The 20,415-nt window shown below is 38.8% G+C and overlaps 1 protein-coding gene across 1 annotated transcript in view; it reads right to left on the reverse strand.

The window, feature by feature from the left end:
• Window positions 1–721: 721 nt before the first annotated feature.
• UBE2Q2 (ubiquitin conjugating enzyme E2 Q2) overlaps window positions 722–20,415 on the reverse strand; it is a 110,614-nt gene continuing 90,920 nt past the window's right edge. Inside the window, exons 6-13 of the mRNA XM_073619213.1 lie at window positions 16,092–16,176; window positions 12,750–12,810; window positions 12,101–12,191; window positions 11,049–11,107; window positions 3,246–3,294; window positions 2,747–2,842; window positions 2,554–2,620; window positions 722–1,108 (exon numbers count right to left, since the gene is read on the reverse strand). Of these exons, the coding sequence (XP_073475314.1) occupies window positions 1,077–1,108; window positions 2,554–2,620; window positions 2,747–2,842; window positions 3,246–3,294; window positions 11,049–11,107; window positions 12,101–12,191; window positions 12,750–12,810; window positions 16,092–16,176 (540 nt within the window). The 3' untranslated portion in view covers window positions 722–1,076. The remainder of the gene's footprint in view (window positions 1,109–2,553; window positions 2,621–2,746; window positions 2,843–3,245; window positions 3,295–11,048; window positions 11,108–12,100; window positions 12,192–12,749; window positions 12,811–16,091; window positions 16,177–20,415) is intronic.

A 20,415-nucleotide genomic window follows, 5' to 3' on the forward strand; every position in this document is an offset into this window, starting at 1 on the left:
ATTATACAATTCAAAAAATGATGCATCTTTATTCAAAAATGTACACACAGTTGCCTAATCTTATGTGCCAATTCTTAGTTCACAGAATTCAATTGCAACAACCCGTTAATAAAAATGCAATGCTAGGAAAACAAAAACAAAAAGAACAACTTAGTATTCAATGATTTCAAGCCTCAAACTGATGTTATTAGGAAGGGGGGGGGGTTGTGTGGGGGTGACAATACAATTTTAGTCTGACAATTTAGCACTTGCCTGAATTTAGTCTTACTGGGAGGACTTCACCAAAGTGAACAACGTACAGCATAGGATCAGACAAAAATGATGGCAGCGTAAACCATGTTTAATTCAAACCATGCTGGTTTCCAATAAGGGAACTATAATAAAACATAGCTTTGTAACCATTTTCAAACACGGAATTGAAGATGTTGAGAGGGAAAAAAAAAAAAAAACACCTAAAAACAGTAGGATGTTTTCTAATTTTTTTGCAATGTTTTAGTAATTCAATGGAGGTGTTAGGAAGGCCCAGTAGTCTTTTACATCGTATATCACCCAGACCAGGAGGCATATATGTTTCATGGCTTTTGCAAACTATACCCTCCCTTGCAAATTTGGCAATTTGTTTCCAAATTTAATTTTAGATGGTGAGCCCAAGTAATTTCTTTTACCCATTTCTTAAAACATCTGTTTTAAACATATGAAACATTAGTTTGGCTTTAAATGATACTATACAAAAAGTAATTTATTTTTGCAGAGCAAATTCTGCAAAACAAAACAAAAACACATGAACAAAATGAAGTGAAAGCAATTTACAAGTCTAATAAAAGAGGAATGGATGCACTAAGCTAGATCATCTGATTTAAATAGGATGATAAAATATCTGGAGTGGCCTCTTCAGTAAAAGGCAGCTGCTCTCAGTCCCAGAGAAGCAGATGTGGTCTAATATACAGGTCTGACAGTTCCGTTATCTAATAGCTAACATATGCTGTACAGAGGACCCAAGGGCAATATTGGATCTGTGTTGGAAAGAAGTACAAAATAAGAGTTTGTTTAAATCTTGGTCCAGGGTGAGTTTGGAGTTACCCATCTTCTTTTGGAGGAGTGTACCAGCCTAAAGGAAAAAAAAACAAAAAAAACAAAAAAAAAAACAGAAAAAGTAAATGCAACAATGCTATTCAATAATGAAAACAGAATTTCAGCCATATGCCGAAAGCTAGGGGCACATACTCGATTTAAAAATTACACCCTCCAACCGAGGAAAAGAAGGAAAAAATAAAAATAAATAAATAAGCAGCTGATACATTCTCTATGAAACTCACCAACCCCATGTTTCTTCAGCAGCTGCAGAATTCAGATTGGCCACAATAAGGGCTCAGATCTGTCTGCACAATTTGTGTGATGATGATTTATGGCACCTGCCAAATTTGGCCCTAGTGTGTGCATGTACACAAGTTAGTTAGGGACCTTAGATTGGAAAAGCACCCTGAGGGCATGGACTGACAAAAATGGACAATATTAAGGGAAGCACTGTGTAAAGCACCACAAATACTGTAACTTTAAATAAATTGTCCTCAAAAGGGCAGATGCTTTACTACAGCATTCTAAGTGAAAGGATAATCATTCTTTTTATGTGTGGAGGGCAATGTGCTCATTATCGGTCATACACATACATGGCTTGGCTGACAAGAGATGGTTGAATCATTTGCAGACAAACTCTTAAGCCTAGTGCACACAGGCCGAAAGTCAGTCGACATCGGCCAGTTCAATAAATACCCGCCATCTTTCGGCCTGTGTCTATGGCAGCCGGCTTCCACAGGACGTGCATGCTGGCTCCTGATCAGCCCTGACCTGAGTGTTATGGCCGGGGAGGGGGTGTCCCCTGTCAGAACACATTAGCACAGCAATAGAGATCGCAGTACTTACAATCGGATTGTACGTATAGCGGCTCCGATCGGAGCTCTGAGTTTTTTTTCTGTTAGACCTGCTGGGTCGAACAAAAAAAAAAAAAAAAAAAAAAAAAAAAAAAAAAACACTATTGGTGTGTACCAGGCTCAAGTGTGACTAACCACCATGCCTGTTGCCTCCACTTGCCTCATACCCCTTCCATATACATCCAATTGTTTAGTCTTTTGATGCAGAAGACCCTAAGGGTTTGATACTTATTATTTGGGTTTTTTTTTAATTATTAAACACTTTAATGAATATTAATAAAACCCTTTATGTGAATATTTTATCTTCTCTCCTTAAGCCAGAAGACGCGCTGGTCACCTTTTCATATATACAGCCATTTCTGCTGTGCTAAAAGAAGCCTGTTTATGTACCTCTCTTCCTTAGTCCAAGGTTTCAGTCCATAATCAATATACTGATTATATTGCAAGTTTTTTAATTTGGCAAAATGGCGCAAAAAAAAAAAAAGAAAAAGAAAAAAAGAAAAAAAGAAAAAAAAGGCACATTAAAAATTGACCCAGAAACATTTAGTTTCCTTTTACGCTTGCACATTTTTCCTAAGAGGCAGATAAGTTATAAAGTCCCTTTTTTTCTAAATCAGAGCAATACCATTCTTTTCGTGGATCTGTACAAGGGATTTGTAGGATTGCTGTGCTCGAGCAAGGTTATACTGATTCTAAGAGGAAAAAAAAAAAAAAAAAGGTTAGATTATAATTATATGTGAACATAATCACACACACACACACACACACACACACACACACACACACACACACACCATTTACAGAAAATAAAGACCCACCTTGTTGGCTCCAAATTGCACACGTGCTTTTCCTTTTACCAGGGTAGCATTGATTTGCATGATAACAGATTCTATTGAATAGGCACTGCTCCAGCCCTAAAGAGACACAAGGACATAAATCATCAACCAAAACTACAACCGTGTCACAATTTGCCCAACGATGACAGAAAAATAATGTATCCGTGCAATGAACTTTCAAAAAAGGAAGTTTAATAAGCACTGCTTAGAAGGCCTTGCTTACTTTTACTAAGCCATTTAGGGTCAGCTTGACAATTCAGGAGCTGAATTGCAATACATGCAGGGAAATAAAGTTAGTACATGATCAAAAAAAAAAAAAAAAAAAAAAAAATTGTACCAGCATATGAATAAAAACGTGACCGTAAAAAAGAAAAAAAAAAAAAAAAGAAAAAATGCAATTATGTAAGAAATAAGTTATTGGCAAGTGATGCCATATGGAAACAGGAGGTCCAGAGGGAAATACTAATTTAATTTTGCCTACCTGTTTAGTAAGAAGCTCCATACAGAGGGCACCTCCACCCAGCACATACCTAAAATAGGAAAGAATAGAGAAAAAATATTTATATAAATCGCTATCTTTGCTCGTCATTATCCAAGTTGTAAACAGATGTAAACCGTTTTTATTTTTCACTTCTAGCAGGCATGGCTCACATATAGATCTTTTACAGCGTATTATGTTATACCTAGTCCTCCTGTGTTATATCTGCATCGAAGATTAATTATCTTACTTTGGCTGTATGGTCCACTCTACGGCTACCATGAATCCAACCTTCATCTTGATTTATTTATTTTTTTAAACAAGAGGACAGATCAATTTCTACACTATATGAAAGACTTGCATGTTAACTATCTGAAATCCCTTGCAAAATATGGGAATGCCAATTAAAACAGAAAGGAAGAAAAGTTTTGTGGTTATATCACACAGGTACTGTGTACACTTAGGACCCATACACTTCTGTAATGCAGGCATCCACCAACATCTCATTGCTGAACAGAGGCCAAACAGGAGATGTCACTATTGCGCTGCAGCAGGAGAGTCCGCGGGTCCCACGATCACGCTTTATGCGGTGGGCGCACGCGCGCTAGCCCCGCCAATTAAAGGGGACGTACAGGTATGCCCATTTGCCTACCTGTGCCAATGTGTATCGGCGTGCAGCGGTCAGCAAGTGGTTAACGCGCAATAACTTTAATGTAGCCACCACGAAGTGGTAAGCTGCAATATATGAATCTTTGTTTAGATATTCTTTAACCACTTCCGGAACGCCCGCAAGGTACTGCGGATTGGTGGCCTGCACAAAGGGACTTACCGTCTACGGCACTGCCTACTTCCAGGTTTAGGACACGAGCATCTCAGCTGGCACCCGCTGTGACTGTACACAGCAGAAGCCTGTCAGATGATTCACAGCCGGGACCTACTGATCGGTTGCGTACAAAACAGAACTCTGTAGAGAAAGAAGTTTCTCGCAGGGATGAGAAACTTAGAGATCCAGTAGTAAAAGCAGCACACTTTACACAGACACACATTTAACCACTTCAGCTCCAAAAGGTTCACAGCCCCTCATGACTAGGCCATTTTTTGCGATACGGCACTGCGTTACTTTTAGACCCCTTTTCACACTGAGTCGCTTTACAGGCGCTATAGCGCCTCTCCTCATTCCAATGTGAAAGCCTGGAGGCTTTCACACTGGAGCAGTGCGCTGGCAGGACCTCAAAAAAAGTTCTGCAAGCAGCTTCGAGGCGCTTGAGGAGCGGTGTATACATCGCTCCTCAAACGCCCCTGCCCATTGAAATCAGTGGCGGTTTTAACACTTTCAGCTGCTAAAAATAGCAACTTTACCATCGACGTGTGAAAGGACTGACAATTGCATGGTTGTGCGATGCTGTACCAAAAAATAAATAAAAATAGATGTCCCCTTTTCCCCCTCACAAATAGAGCTTACTTTTGGTGGTATTTGTCACCTTTGCAGTTTTTATTTTTTGCGAGATCTATATCTATATATCGAGAATATATATATATATATATATATATATATATATATATATATATATATATATATATTTTTTCATCACTGTACCCAATAACCGTATATTGATTGGTTTGGGCAAAAGTTGTAGCATCTACAAACTATGGGACAGATTTTAAATTTAATTTCTTGTCATTTTTTTTTTTTACTAGCAATGGCGGCGATCAGATTTTTAGCGAGACTGACATCGTGTCAGATTGTTCTGCTGCAAAGTGACAATTTTTGGGAGCAGTGACACCAATACAGTGATCAGTGCTAAAAAAAAAAAAAGGAACTGTCACTATACAGACACTGGCAGGGAAGGGGATAACATCAGGGGGCAATCAAAGGGTTAAATGTGCTACTAGAGTGTGCCTTCTAACTGTGGGTGGGGGGGCTGCTTTGGTTGTGAGAAGACAGATCTGTGTTTCTGCTTAGCAGAAACACAGGCTCTCTGTCTCCCCTACTAGCAGAACAGTGATCTACCTTGTTTACATAGGCAGACCGCCATGGTGTGTGTCCGTCTCTTTGCAGGTTTGCTGTTGTGCCATGTTCTTTCCATTTGGTTATAATAGATTTGATGGTGCTCCTAGGGATTAATCAAAGATTTGGATATTTTTTTTTTTATAACCTAACCCTGACTTGTATATCTCAGCAACATTGTCCCTTACTTGTTGTTCCTTGGTCTTCATGGCAGTGTTTGGTTAGCGGTGCCTCTTGCTTAGGTGTTGCAGCCTCTAGGGCCTTTCAAAAAGGTGTGTATATGTAATGACAGATCATGTGACACTTAGATTGCACACAGGTGGACATTATTTCACTAATTATGTGACTTCTGAAGGTAATTGATTGCACCAGAGCTTTTTATGGGCTTCATAACAAAGGAGGTGAATACATACGCACATGCCAATTATCAGTTTATTTCTGAAAAATAGTTTTATGTATATAATTTTTCTAATTTTACTTCAACTTAAACTATTGTGTTGTGATCCATCACATATAATTCAGATTAAAAAAAAACATTGAATTAAAGGCTGTAATGTAACAAAATAGGTAAAAAGCCAAGGGGGTGAATACTTTTGCAAGGCACTGTGTACACACACACACACAAACAGTTAGGTCCAAATATATTTCGACACAGGCACAATTTTTGTTTTTTTTCCCCCAGGAATTTACCAAAACATATTCAAGCTATATAATGGATATGTGCTGAAAGTGCACACTCTGGTTTAATTTGAGGGTATGTACAGCCAAATCGGAGGAAGGGTTTAATTACAGCTCTTAAGAATAGCCATTCCTCATTTTTCAGGGGACCAAAAGTAATTGGACAATTGAGTCAAAAGCCATTTCATTGCCAGGTGTGGGCTACTCCGTTATTTCTTCATCAATTAAGTAGGTAAAAGGTCTGGAGTTGATTCTAAGTGTGGTATTTGCATTTGGAATCTATTGCTGTGAACCTACACGTGTTCAAAAGGGGTGTTCTACATGTGTCCATGTGAGTGAAACAGGCCACTGTAAGGTTTAGAAAACTAAACAAATCCATCAGAGAGATAGCAGCAACATTAGGAGTGGCCAAATCAACAGTTTGGTACTTTCTGAGGAAAGAACACACTGGTGAGCTCAGCAACATAAAAAGGCCTGGACGTCCAAGTGGACAACAGTGGTGGATGATTGTAGGATCCTCTTTATGGTAAAGAAAAACCCATTAGCAACATCCATACAGGTGAAGGACACTCTCCAGGAGGTGGGCGTATCATTGTGAAAGTCTACAATCACGAGAAGACTTCACGAGAGCAAATACAGAGGGTTCACCATAAGGTGCAAACCATTCATAAGCCTGAAGCCAGATAAGACTTTGCCAAAAAAACATTTAAAAAAGCCAGACCAATTCTGGAAAAGCATTCTTTGGACAGATGAAAGGTTGAGAGAAGTATGGGTTTCAATTTTTTTTCAGATTCATACTTACCTAGGTGGATGCAGCATCAAGCTGATGCTGCATCGGTCCCCTGCCACCGATGCACTGAGAACCGAGCCATCGAACATCGCCGATGGCTCAGTTCTCTCGGCTCCCGGGGGCAGAGAGCTGCTGCCTGTCAATCAGCAGCTCTCCTTCTCTGCTCCTCCATGCTCACTGGAGCACTGAGCTGGAGGGCAGCCGTCTCAGGCTCTCAACCCCTTGCTGAGACGGCTATCAGTCCAGGCACCTGGCGGATGCAGACTTCCAGAGTCTGGATGACGCAGTGCCTGGACTGATCTATGTGACGTCAGCAGAAAGCGGACTTCAGACCGCTCTCTGCTGAAAATGGGTCACAGGAGTGCAGACCAGCACTGTGTATAAACATGGTTGCAGTTCCTAAAATTTTATTTGATATTTATGGTCAAGTCCTTGAATTAAAAAGGCGAAAGTCTGCACTTCAAATTCATTTGGATCATTTTAATCTTATTCTGGTGGCATACAGAGACAAACGTATGAAAATTGTGCCCAAATATATATGGACCTAACTGTGTTAAATCAAAGACATGTAGCAGAATGTAGGTGTGATCATGCACTACCCACCATACAACGTAAAGTATTGTTATAGCGAATATATATATATATATATATATATATATATATATATATATATATATATATATATATATATTTTATATGAAGAAAAGAAAAAAAAAAAAAGTGCCACGCTACATTCCAATAATAAAAAAAGTAGTGTCAAGAATGCAATCAAATGTACAACAGATCAAAATAATCAGGATTGAAATCAAAGTGTCATCAAATGTGGTCACATGGCATAACCAATATTCATAAGTGTTAAAGCAACTAAAATAATAAACTTCCAGATGCCTTACTGGGCAGTGAACCAAATCCCAGTGTTGTAAATCTAAACCTGTGAAATAAAAGTCCCATAAAGTGTAAAGCAATAGTGCAGTGAATTTCATCAATATAAAATCACTTCATTCCATAACCGCCAGTGCACCGCCATTGTGCTCACACCACTCTGCAAGGGGGCCGCTCACCTCCAAATTTGATAAACTGCACTTTTGTTACATTAGTGTAGTCATCCTCCCAGACCCTGCTATGTGCGGCTTTCTAATACTCCTCTCATCTAATGCATGCATGTAATAATGAAAACTCATCTGGTGTAGTACATTTAAAAGTATTAAAATAAGTAAACACCTGTATTAAAATTCTTCAGGTTTCAAAACGCAACTGGAAGTGACGTCACGCAGTTCCTCCCGACGCGTCACAATCATGGGCCCTTCTCAAACCCTTGCACCTTGCATAGTGGTGTGAGCACATTGGTGGACCACTGGGGTATGGAATTAAGTGATTTATATAGATGAAATTCACTGCACTTATTAATATTTCTTTACACTTCATGGGACTTTTGTTTCACTGGATCAGATTCCCAACCCAGTAGGGTATCTGGACATTTTATATTTTACTTGCTTTAACACTTAATAGGAATATTGTTTATGCTATGTGAGCACACTTGATGAAACTTTCATTTCAATCCTGATTATGTTGATTTATTGTACATTTGATTGCATTCTTGACACTTTAAAATGATTGAAATGTAGCGCAACACTTTATATTTTAGACATTTTTGAAGAAAATTAGATTTTTACATTTTCAATTGGATATGTTTTATAGCAGAAAGTAAAAAAAAAATATGGTTTTGGTTTTTTAATTTTTTTTTTTGTTTAGATCGCAAAAAAAAAAAAAAAACCTAGTGGTGATCAAACACCACCATAAGAAAGCTCCACTTGTGTGAAAAAATTATATAAAAACTTTAGGTACAGTGTTGCATGATCGCATAATTGCCAGTTAAATTAGAACAGTGCTAAATGGCAAAAAAATGGCCTGGTCATGAAGGGGGTAAAATCTGCCAAAGGTCAAGTGGTTAAAATCAATCTGTGTCCTTGCGGAGCCCCTTATAAACACTGCAGCCTTTTGCACTCACTGGGCCTATGAAGCAATCAAAGCCTAACCTCTGATTCAAATGCCAACCACCAGCCCAACGAACCAAAAGGGTCCCATCAGTATTAGTTTAAGCACAATACTTTCAGACAACACAAGCTGCCTGCACTTCAGATATCTCAAAGTTCAACTTGCTGAGCAAAAAAAAAAACAAAGAAGTACTGTACTGTATTCATGTTTTAGTGCACTGTGCCCATGTTGCAGTGGAATGAACCAAGCACATTAAGAAACCATGCATTTTGCCTTGTCCATGCAGTAGGACTATGCTGGAAAAGCCACACAACGCAGTCCCACCGCATTTGGCGTGAAATCTACCCTTAAGCATTTTTAGGCAGATAAGTGAAAATTGTGTTCTACTCTACTATTTCTGAGTTTTTAGCAACAAAATCAGAACTAGAATATATAGAATAAATCCGCGCTATGGATTAAGGTATTTTCTAAGTGGGGAGCTGCTGCCCCTACAGGTATAAATCCACCTAGGTGGAAAAATACTATAGTAGTTTTATTATCTATTTCTTTTAATTTTTAGTTTCATTTTTCATATTTTTATTTTTAACTCAGTTTTTAATATTACGTATTATTTTTAAAAATACAGCATAATACATTTCGATTAACTAAAAAAATTTTTTTCATTTATAAATGTACATAATATTTCTCTGTTGCTAATATCTCTGGTTTTTATTTTATAATGTTATCTGTATCATTTTTTTTTCATCTTTACTTGCATTTTTCACTCTATTTTTTCTAATTTTATTTTACCTTATGGTATTTTAATTTTTAAAAATTATAACCCATTTGATAATGCGGTAGGTGAATAATTTATCTTGTGCATAAGGGGAATTCATCCACAACTAAGAAATCTACATTCATCCTCAAAAATGTGAGCTTAGGCCAATACTACATGTAGTCAACCTTACCGGATATCGGCTTATATTCAAACGGGGAAGATTGACGGGCAGCAGCTGAATATAGGCTGCATAGCCGAGATCCCCGGACTCCGGTCTGTAATATACACTCCAAAATGGCCGCGGAGGAATAGGAGTGCGTACGATACATTTAAACTAAGGAGGTGTAGCAAGATGGATGCCCCAGCTGACGTCCTATGACGAAATGCGTAGGGCGGGACTTATCCACGTCTTGTGTCACATCCAGAGAGACCAGTACTACTGATTACCGCGGACTGTGTTTTACTATATGCTTACCAGTATCGATAAAAATGTGAGTATAAATTCAATATATGGCACAATAAAAGCTTTTTTAAATGGGTTCACGCTATGGACATTCCCTCTTTTCCATGGTGGACACATCCTAAGCCGGCATAGCAACACTCACAGTACGTACCTGAGATATCCAGAGCAGCTACACAGGGGCTAACACTGTGACCGCTCATACCCCTGCAGGGGTGTCCCTATTTGGTGAGTGCAAGCACAATAAGACCATGGCTAAGGAGCACCATCACAAGACCAGCACTTGAATAAGGAGGGGGTTTTTACAAACACCATCTTCTAATGAGAATTAACCCCCTCCAAACCACAACCTAAACCAAAACTTTCTGAACCACTGAATTTTCCAAAAGACTTTTTTCACCATAACATAACATATCATTATAGCAAGTACTGGGCTTATGAAGCACAAATCACTCGTTTATAGTATAAAGCACCAGTCACTTTATGATCTAACAGAAATAGCACATTTTTTGCACTTATTTTTGCACTTAAGTTGAATGATATGTAATATAAGTATTCACGAATGTGTAATCAATAAGTAGTCTTCATTTTTAATTTTGGCATAAGCGACACTTATTTATAGGTTTATTGTATTTCTGTTTATTTCATAATCTTGCATACCTTTGTATATTTCTACACATTCAACTAATTTCACCCATATTCTTATTTCTCAAAAAAAAAAAAAAAAACACAAACAACATTCATAGATATAATTTATATTCATTTTCTGGTATCATAATACCTACACTAGTGGATGTAATTACATTGAATAATAAGCACAAAGTGGAAAAGAAGGATTCACTGGCCTTTTGGCCATTTCACTCCAAAGATCTTTTGTGATTCAATAGTGGAATTGGGTTCAAGTTATGCTTCCTGTAAATAAGCTATTCCTTTAATGAAGTTTTCATTGCAATTTATACAGCTAGAAACTTCTAATTAAGTTATCACGCAAAAATTGCATTACAGCAGACCAGTGCCACACCTACATCTCTATTAAATCAGAACTAGACAAAGATAAAAAAAACAAGCAATACAGTTTGATAATCAAAAGTAAAGCCATACTTTGTCTGAATACTCACCCTCCAGAGAGTACTGGTGACACCACTCTCACAAAAGGAGGATCAAAAGGAAAATTATCCTGTGGTAGAAAACAAATACTAAATATAAAATGGACCAAACCTTACATATATGAGGTATCAAACACTTAAGACACCACTTGAAGACCAGGCCTTTTCTAGAACTTTGTGTAAAAGCTTAAATCAGTATTTTTTTTTTGCTAGAAAATTACATATATATATATATATATATATATATATAGCAGAGACCCTATAGAATAAAATGGCTATCATTGCAATATTTTATGTCCCAGTATTTGCACAGCGGTCTTTCAAGTACTTTTTTTTTTTTTTTTAGAAAAAATACACTTTAATGAATTAAAAGGAAAAACAAAAAAACACCCACGATAATTTTCTTTACCCCAATGTATTTGTATAACGTGAAAGACGATATTACGCCTAGTAAATAGATATCCAACATGTCATGCATTAAAATTGCACACGCTTGAAGAATGGTGACAAACTACAGTACTTAAAAAAAATCGCCATAGGTAAAGCTTTAAAAAGGTTTAGAGGTTACCAGTTTAGAGTTACGGGAGGTGGTCCTGCGCTAGAATCCTTTCTCTCGCCATAATGTTCGCGGAGATACATCACGTGTGGTTTGAACACGGTCTACATATGCTTGCGCGACTTGCGTGTGCTTCTGCGCACAAGCACAGAGGGATGGGGTGCTAAAATTTTTGTTCTTATTTTATCTTTACGCTTTTTTTTCTATAACAAGGAATGTGAACATCCCCTGTTCACCGATCCGTTAGAGGCTGGTATGTGGGGTAAAAGTGATCCCGCTTCGTATCCGCCCGTGGGATCACTTTTATCTTCCAGAGAATCTTAACCATAGCAAAAAATAAATAAATACTGGGGTTACGGCAGCTAGCTTAACAGTAATTACGTATTACTATGAGCTAGTCATCAAGAGGTTCAACACCATTTTCTGTTACCTATAACCCATAAAACAGACTTGGTGTAAATAAGGCTCAAGTCAAAAATAACAACAGGCTTCTATATACAGGCTTTACCTTAAAGGAGAAATTCAGTAAAATGCCATCTATGCCTTCCTTTTCTTTTAAGACCAAGAGGTCACTATGTAATGGGCTGTCCGGATCAACCCTACAAAAAAAGGAAAAAAAAAATATCCCCTTTAAAAATTAGTAATTAGCAACTGCAAACATCTTCAAATACGATAATATGGATCTCATAATGTGCAATGCTGATAAAAAAAATATTTAAAATGTACATTTATTAGCAATAATTTATTGCCACGACTGGAATTCATTCATTTGTAAATTATAAAGAAAAAGGAAAAAACTATGGATATTGCCATGTCAGCCAATCAGAAGTTTGGCACCAGGAAACATCTCCACGTACATAAAGTTAATTAGATTGCTGGGAGGATAATGAGGGAAATTGCAACATTGTTACTACAGTCATTTTAAGAGACATTTATAGTAAATTTATGTTTTCAATATCCCTACTCATATCAAGTAGTCAATAAATCCAACTGTTACAAGTCCACATAACTTTTCTTCCATAATTATCTACATTGTTGCTCAAACTTGCACTGGCTCCAAATATTAAAATATTTATTTTACAACATGTCCGAATGCTAAAGTTGCAGCCAATTAGGAAGGTTATAGAGTCCAACGAAAAGTTAAGGAAAACTCTTACTTAAGCAGCTTAACATGCCACTCGTACAGGCTGTCATTTACAAGTTCCACGGAATAAATTCCTGTAAAAAAAGAAAAAAAAAAAAGTTAGAGGATTCGGTAAATACAGTTACTTTATAATACTCAAATAACACCTTAACCCTTACTGTAGGTTTTTGCTTTAATATGTACTTGGACACCTGCACAGCAAATGGTGACACAGGACACCTGGGATGAAGCATATGAACAGATATAGAGGAAGAGACAGATTATATAAATAAACATGAAGAAATTGGTCACCAATACACCTGGACAATAGTGAGAATGATTTAAAAAAAAAAAAAAAAAAAAAAAAGGTGCTCAACATTGCTGGGCTTCAATTTACCTGGCTGTCAATTTGACACTGGTTTAAAATACCTTCACTCACTAATGCTGAATAAATACAGAGAATGCACTTCTGACTTCACCTGCTGCATGTTTGTTTATGGTCAGTGATGCAAAGTAGTCAAGCCAGAAAAAGTAGTTAGTTAGTGACTGTAAAGCCTTAGTTTACATTTTTTTTTTTTTTCAAGTAACAAAAAACTTGACATACTTACCTGCTATATGCAATGGTTTTTCCTCGATCCTCTGCTGGTGCTCTTGGCTCCTCCCCCCCGCCAAGTGTCCATCATAGCTAGATGATTGCTATGGGGGCATTAGTGTGGGCTCACTTTCAAGCTCGCTCAGCAAGGTCAGACAGAGCGGCTTGGCCCCACCCCCACCTCCCTGGCTGTCATTCACAGCAGCGGGAGCCAATGGCTCCTGCTGCTGTCTTTGAGCCTAGGAGGAGGGAGAGAGCCAAGAGTCGCTGCTCTCATGCACATTGCTGGATCAAGATCGGTCTCAAGTATATAAAGGGAGGGGGGGTATGGGGGCTGCATTTAGAAGTTTTTTTTACCTTAATGCAGAGAATGCATTAAGGTAAAAATGCTTCAGCCTTTAGAATCACTTTATAAAGCGTCCACACTCCAGTACATGAAAAGTCCTAAATAGAAAGGCAGACATTCTTTTGGGTAAAGGTGGGACTTGCCATAGGATGGAATGGTAGTCAGCCAGCATTTGCAAATGTAGGGCTATAGCTACATGATGAAGTTTAAAGAGGAAGTAAACGCTGTTTTTTTCTTACTTGCAAAGTAAAGGCATAATATGCATCGCATACTAGCACATTATGTAACACTTGCCTGTAAACAAAGCCTGTCTTCACCACTGGAGGCCGCACGTCTTCACGCGTCTATCTTCTGGGTCCGAGGACCCCGGCCGTGTGATCAAGAAATCTTTCTTGATCTACCCGACCTTGGCTTGGTATCAAGAGATCCCCAAATTTTACAATTCTTAAGTAATTGAACAGTACCGACTGGCATATTCAAGGCTTTGGATATCTTTTATATATCCTTTTCCATCTTTGTAAAATTTCATTACCTTGTTACTTTGACTGTTCTTTTCTACCTCCTGAGCCATGGCTCAGTGTCTAGCCTGCTTATTGCATTCATGTGAGAGCCAACAAACTCACTGACTATTTATACACAACAATTGTGATTTAAAAAGCCACAAAATGAGGGAAATTAACCTTTAATTGCCGTTTTAACATTCACGTGCGCCACCTTCAGTGTCTGTACCAAGGCCAAACATTTCAGGGTATGTAAACTTTTTAAATCATAACAAAAAATCACCAAAATGACCCCGATAATAAAAAAAAAAAAAAAAAAAAAAAAAAAAGAAGATCCAAAAAAACTATGTGATAAATGGCTTCAAGCGATTGCTATCCTTAAATAAAAGTTTTTTTGGCATGATCAGTCATATTTTCAATATTAATGCCAAAATTTCACAATTTCTGCCAGAGTATGCAAACTTTTGAGCACAACTGTACTTGACTTTTCAAATTAAGGGACTCCAAATGCATGTCAAGTCAGCCCTTTTTGTAGTGCTGCCTTCCACTTAACATGCATTTGTACCTATTTTCTGCTGAAGAAGCTTCTTACTAAACTTCCCTTTAAAAGTTTGTTTCTACGTGCATACAAACGCCATGCCAACACTAACATGCATAAACATAAAAAAACAAAAAAACAAACAAACATGAGAGCGTATGTGTATATTAGTGTCCAAAAGACGAGGTATTTTTTGGGGGGCTTGGGAACCTCAAATTAGTTAGAGTGAGCCCAGCTACGCAGTAAGAGCTAAAGTCATCCAAATATTTCATCCTTTACCAAAAAATAGAAAACCGTGTCAGATTGGGTTTGTTGAATAGGAATTGTATTGGTAACTACTGCTTCTTTAGATAAATATGCAACATCAGTTTGGATATAAATAATCTTGCCCATACATATCAATGTATTTAAAACAAATGGTTTCTACAGTAATCATAGTATAAGGGGCAGACATAATTATTACATATGAAGGCTTTGCGTCCTTGCACTGTAGTACAGTAAAGTAGTTGAGTATTACTGGTCCTTAATACAAACCTATGCCTCTCACTAGTCCCCCTAAAAAAACCCATGAAATTACATTTAAACAGTTAATTAAAAAAAGGGTTATTTTTGTTTGTTTTGTTTTAAAACATGTTATACTTACCTGCTCTCTGCATTCGTTTTGCACAGAGCAGCCCCAGTCATCCTATTGTTGGGTATCGCTCCAAGTGTACCCATAGCAAGCCGCTTGCTATGGTGGCACTCATGCATGCCCTCTCCCAAGCACTACTCTGTGTGTTAAGAGACAGAGCAGGGCTCGGCATCGTCCCCCCCACTCCCTTTCACTTGCTCTAATTGACAGTGGCAGGAGTCAATGGCTCCTGCTCCTTTATCCGAGCCAATGAAAAGTGAGAGCCTTGTGCACATCGCTGGATTGAGATTAAGTTCAGGTAAGCATTTAGAGGGGTTGCGGGGGAAGCTCCATGCAGAAAATTTTTTACCTTTACATAGAATGCATTAAGATAAAAAAACCTTCTGTCTTTACAACCACTTTAAGGAGGAAAAAAAGACTGCAGTAGCAAAGCCCACTCTAGACTGCTTTTTAACACTGCAACAAAAATATGAAAAAGCAAGCTTATAAAAATGGGAGAGTGGCGACATAATTGCAGTGGCACCTAATGGCTTTTTAAGCAAGCTAAGTTGTATTAGCGTTTGTGGACTTTTTAGGCTTCATGTACACTGCTGCTGGTAAATGATCGGTCAAGCTGAATCGTTCAGGAGAGGTTTTAAAACATTCCATGTACATGAAGCCTAACAGCAGTCAAGACATACATGACTAATGAGGGACTCGATTAGAGTGTTAAAGAAAGCAATTCCAAAGATTTGCCAAATTAAAGGCAGACAACAAAAAAGGGACAAACCTGTTTTATAACTCTGTGATCTGTATATATCCCTGAGCTCTTTCATAAGACGGTCAGAAGCTTGTACGGATCCAGACACTGCACCCTAATGCAAGGGGAAAAAAAAAATATATAAATAAAAAAAAAAAAAAAAAAAAAAAGTTAAATTTGATATGATTCACCTCTTCAAAAATTACTCAAGAGATCTTATCTCAGTAAAAATAAATCTGAACTTTTGAGACAGGGAAAAAATCAAAGCTACATTGTCTGCATTAATTGAAAAACAGATATGTATCAAATGTTACCATAATCATCTTGTACAAGCGTGACACTATTTAACCACTTGCCGACCGGGCCATAGCCGAATGACGGCTACAGCGCAGCCGACTAGTTTTGGGAGGGCATAAAATGACGTCCTGCTGAAATCATGCCTCCTGCGTCTCCCCCAGAGTGTCCGTGGTCAGACCCAGCGCATCATGGATTGGGGTACAGGGCCGATGACAGCTGCCCTTTACCTCGTGATCGCTCCATCCAATGAATTAGCGATCACTTGTCAACAAACCCGCGCATGTCCGGTTCAGCTCTCTCCTCTCAGCGATCGGTACAGCGTGATGAGAGGGAGCCAGTGCAGCAGCGCAAGTGGACTGTATCCGAAGTGCAGCACTGATTTGTGCTCTCCCGTGCCTCACAAATGTGTAATAGGTAGTCAGGAAATTAGATGTGTCATTTATGTCCCTAGAACACCTGATGGTGCTCTCTGCATGTTGGGCCTCTGTATGTGGCCAGGCTGTGTAAAAGACTCACATGTGGCATCGCCATACTAGTAGAATGTGGGTATCCCCATACTAGGAGTAGCAGAATGTGTTTTGGGGTGTAATTGTTGCTATGTACATGCCTCGTGTTAGAAATATCTTATAAATTGACAACTTTGTATAAAAAAAAATAAAGTAAAAATGCATTTTCATTGTCTTTCCACATTTTGCAAAAACTTGTGTGAAAAAAAAAATATGACATGTTCAAAAGACTCTGCCTCCTAGATTATGTGTTGGGTGTTTGCTTTCCAAAATGGGGCAATTTTTTTGGACATTTCCATTGTCCTGCTGCTCCAGGGCCTTCAAAAGTGTAATAGGTAGTCAAGAAATTAAATGTGTAATTTATCTGACGGTGCTCCTTGAATGTTGGGCCTCTGTATGCGGCCAGGCTGTGAAAGTCTCACACATGTGATATCGCCATACTGAGGAGGAGTAGCAGAATGTGTTTCATAGTGTAGTTGCAAGTATGCATATGCCATGTTAGAGATATAACCTGTTAATGACAATTTTGTGGGAAAAAAATGATCTTAAATTTTGCAAAGAATTGTGGGAAAAAAATTACAAAAAAAAAAAACCCTCACTATGCCCCTTACTAAATACCTTGGAATGTCTACTTTCGAAAATTGAGTCATTTGGGGGGTATTTTGTACTGTCCTGGCTTGTTAGTGTCTCAAACAATGATAGGCTGTCAGTACATCCAGCGTGATCAATTTTTAATGATTGGCACCATAGCTTGTAGACTAACTTTCACAAAAGACCAAATCTACACCGATTTGGGTTATTTTTTACCAAAGACATAGCAGTATAAAAATTTGCCAAAATTTATGAAGAAAAAAAACAAAAAAAAAAAACAAAAAATCTTTACCAAATTTTAGGTCTTTTTTTATTTAGCCCAGGTTCACACTGAGCTGCGGGAATGAAGCTGAGCGAGTTCAGCTGATCTTGCACAATTTCACTCCCGCATGTCAGTCCCAATTTCTGCGGCGATTGCACAGACATCTGTGCAGGTCTCTGCACAGATGTCAATGGAAATCGCACAAAAAAAAAAAAAATTCGCAAAAAGTAGTACAGAAACGACTTTTTTAAATCAGTGCGGCACAGCAAATGCAGCGTCGCACTGATTAGGACGGTGCCATTACCAGCAATTCCCAACGATTTGACATGTCAAAACGCACCAATGTGAACCAGAGCTTATAGCGCAAAAAATAAAAAACCCAGTGGTGATTAAATACCACCAAAAAGAAAGCTCGATTTGTGTGAAAAAAAGGACAAAAATTTCATATGGGTACAGTGTTGCATGACTGAGTAATTGTCATTCCAAGTGAGAGCACTGAAAGGTGAAAATTGGCCTGGTTAGGAAGGGGGTATAAGTGCCCAGTGGGCAAAAGGTTAATGGCCTCATGCACACTGAGCGTTAAAAATGCCGCTTTAAGGCTGTTGCACACAGGAGTAAAAAAATGCAGAGTTTTTTTTACTAATCTAAAATGACATGCATTGTTGTCTATGGGACACACAGCTGAGTAAAGATCAGTAATACAGGGTTGAATAGAGAGCAGTAAAAACAAAAATAGAAACATTTACATTTGAGTGCAGTAATTTACCCGCATGTTTGCTCGTTTAACCACTTCATGCCCAAGGGTAATACAACTGTTAATGCCCAAGCACAATTCTGCAACTAACTGTTAAAACTGCGTTAGTAAAATTGTACCTATCGTTACAACTACTTTGTGTATCCGGGTGGATTGAGCTTGATTATACCTAGTTTTGTTTCAGGACAGAATTGGGCTTTTTGGTGGTAAAGAGTAACGGCTATCTTTTTTTTTTTTTTTTTTTATCATTAAAAGAAAAACTGGCCCAAAAAAAAAGTAAAAAAAAAAAAAAAAAATTTAGCTGTATAATTCTTGCGGTTATCATAATTTACCACCAAAGAACCAAAAATAAATTCTCCTGCTCCTGACGATCGCAGAGATATCACAAACGTGTATTGGTAGTAGTTTGTACCCGTAGTATAGCCCAGAAACAATGGTGCACTTTTTCCTTTAATCCTGTCTAAAAAAAAACAAACACTTAAATTCTACCCAAAATATGCAGACCATGACGTCGGCCCCCGACCTTAAGACTAAGGCCCCTTTTCACACAATAAGCCAGCTCAGATCTGACTGTCCTTTTTCAGGCAGATCTGAGCAGGCCACCCATCGACTTGTATGGGCTGGCGGATGTCAGCAGAAATGTGTCCACTGACACCCGCCTGCCATCCGGTCAAATCTGCTCAAAACAGACGTATGGCAATACATTTCGCCATCCGTCCAGCAGATCGGATGAAAACTGACAGGCGGATCAGTTTTCTTCCGATCTGGCATAGAGGACAGCGGGGCTCTGGCAGGTCCATCCCTGCACAGCGAGCAGAGACGGTCCTGTCATCCGTCGGCTCAGCGGGGGATCAACTGAGCCATCTCCCGCTGAGCGGATCCGCCCTGTGTGAAAGGGGCCTAACCCTGACAAACCTTGTTACTCTTTATTTTTTCTTTTTACGCACTTTGGTTCGTTTACATTTCCCTCTGCTGCAAGAAGCAGAAAATACAAAGTATTTTTCTCTTCATTTAGAGGAGGACGTAAACACAGGGGCAGGCTCAGTGTGACAGCCAATCACAACCATATGGTGACCCGAAACCGAGAGTCCTGGGTCCCAATCATTAGTACGAGACTCGGGGGCCCTAGTGGGAGACCGGTCTCTGTGCCTGGAGAGTGTGTGTGTGTGTGTGTGTGTGTGTGTGTGTGTGTGTGTGTGTGTGTGTGTGTGTGTGTGTGTGTGGCACACTCCCAGCACAAAAGGAAATACACATGTGCGGCCACAAGAGGCAAAAAAAACAAAACAAAAAAACCTTTTGTGAGGCCGCATATATATGTGTGCGGTCTGCAGGAAGGGGTTGTTTATGAGAGTATATTACAATTAGAGGTCGACCGATATGGGTTTTTCTCTGGCCGATGCCGATATTTAGAATCGCGGTGGCCGATATATGATGCCGATTTTTTTGGGCCGACATATTAGGCCGATTTTTTTTTCCCCTTCATCTCATAAAATCTAACAGTTAGACCCCTTTCATACTGGGGCGTTTTTCAGGCGCTTTTGGGCTAAAAATAGCGCCTGTAAAGTGGCTCCCCTGCAGTCTCAGTGTGAAAGCCCGAGTGCTTTCACACTGAGGCGATGCGATGCCAGGATGTTAAAAAAAAAAAAAAAAAAGTCCTGCAAGCAGCATCTTTGGAGTGGTGTATACCGCTGCTTCACCACTCCTGCCCATTAAAATGAATGCGCACCGCTGCTGAAGTGCCTGCAAAGCGTTTTGGCAGCAGCGCTCCATGGGCGCATTTAACCTCTTCCTCGGCCGCTAGCTGGGTTATAAGTGCCCCGTTGGCAGCTGAATAGCGCCGCTAAAACTAACAGCGTTTTACCGTCAACGCATGCCCGCTCCAGTGTGAAAGCAACCTTAAGTAATAAGTGATACAGAAAATTTTTTACATTTAAACATTTATTA

The sequence above is a fragment of the Aquarana catesbeiana genome, linkage group LG03 (genome assembly GCF_042186555.1).
Source record: "Aquarana catesbeiana isolate 2022-GZ linkage group LG03, ASM4218655v1, whole genome shotgun sequence".
NCBI lineage: Eukaryota > Metazoa > Chordata > Amphibia > Anura > Ranidae > Aquarana > Aquarana catesbeiana.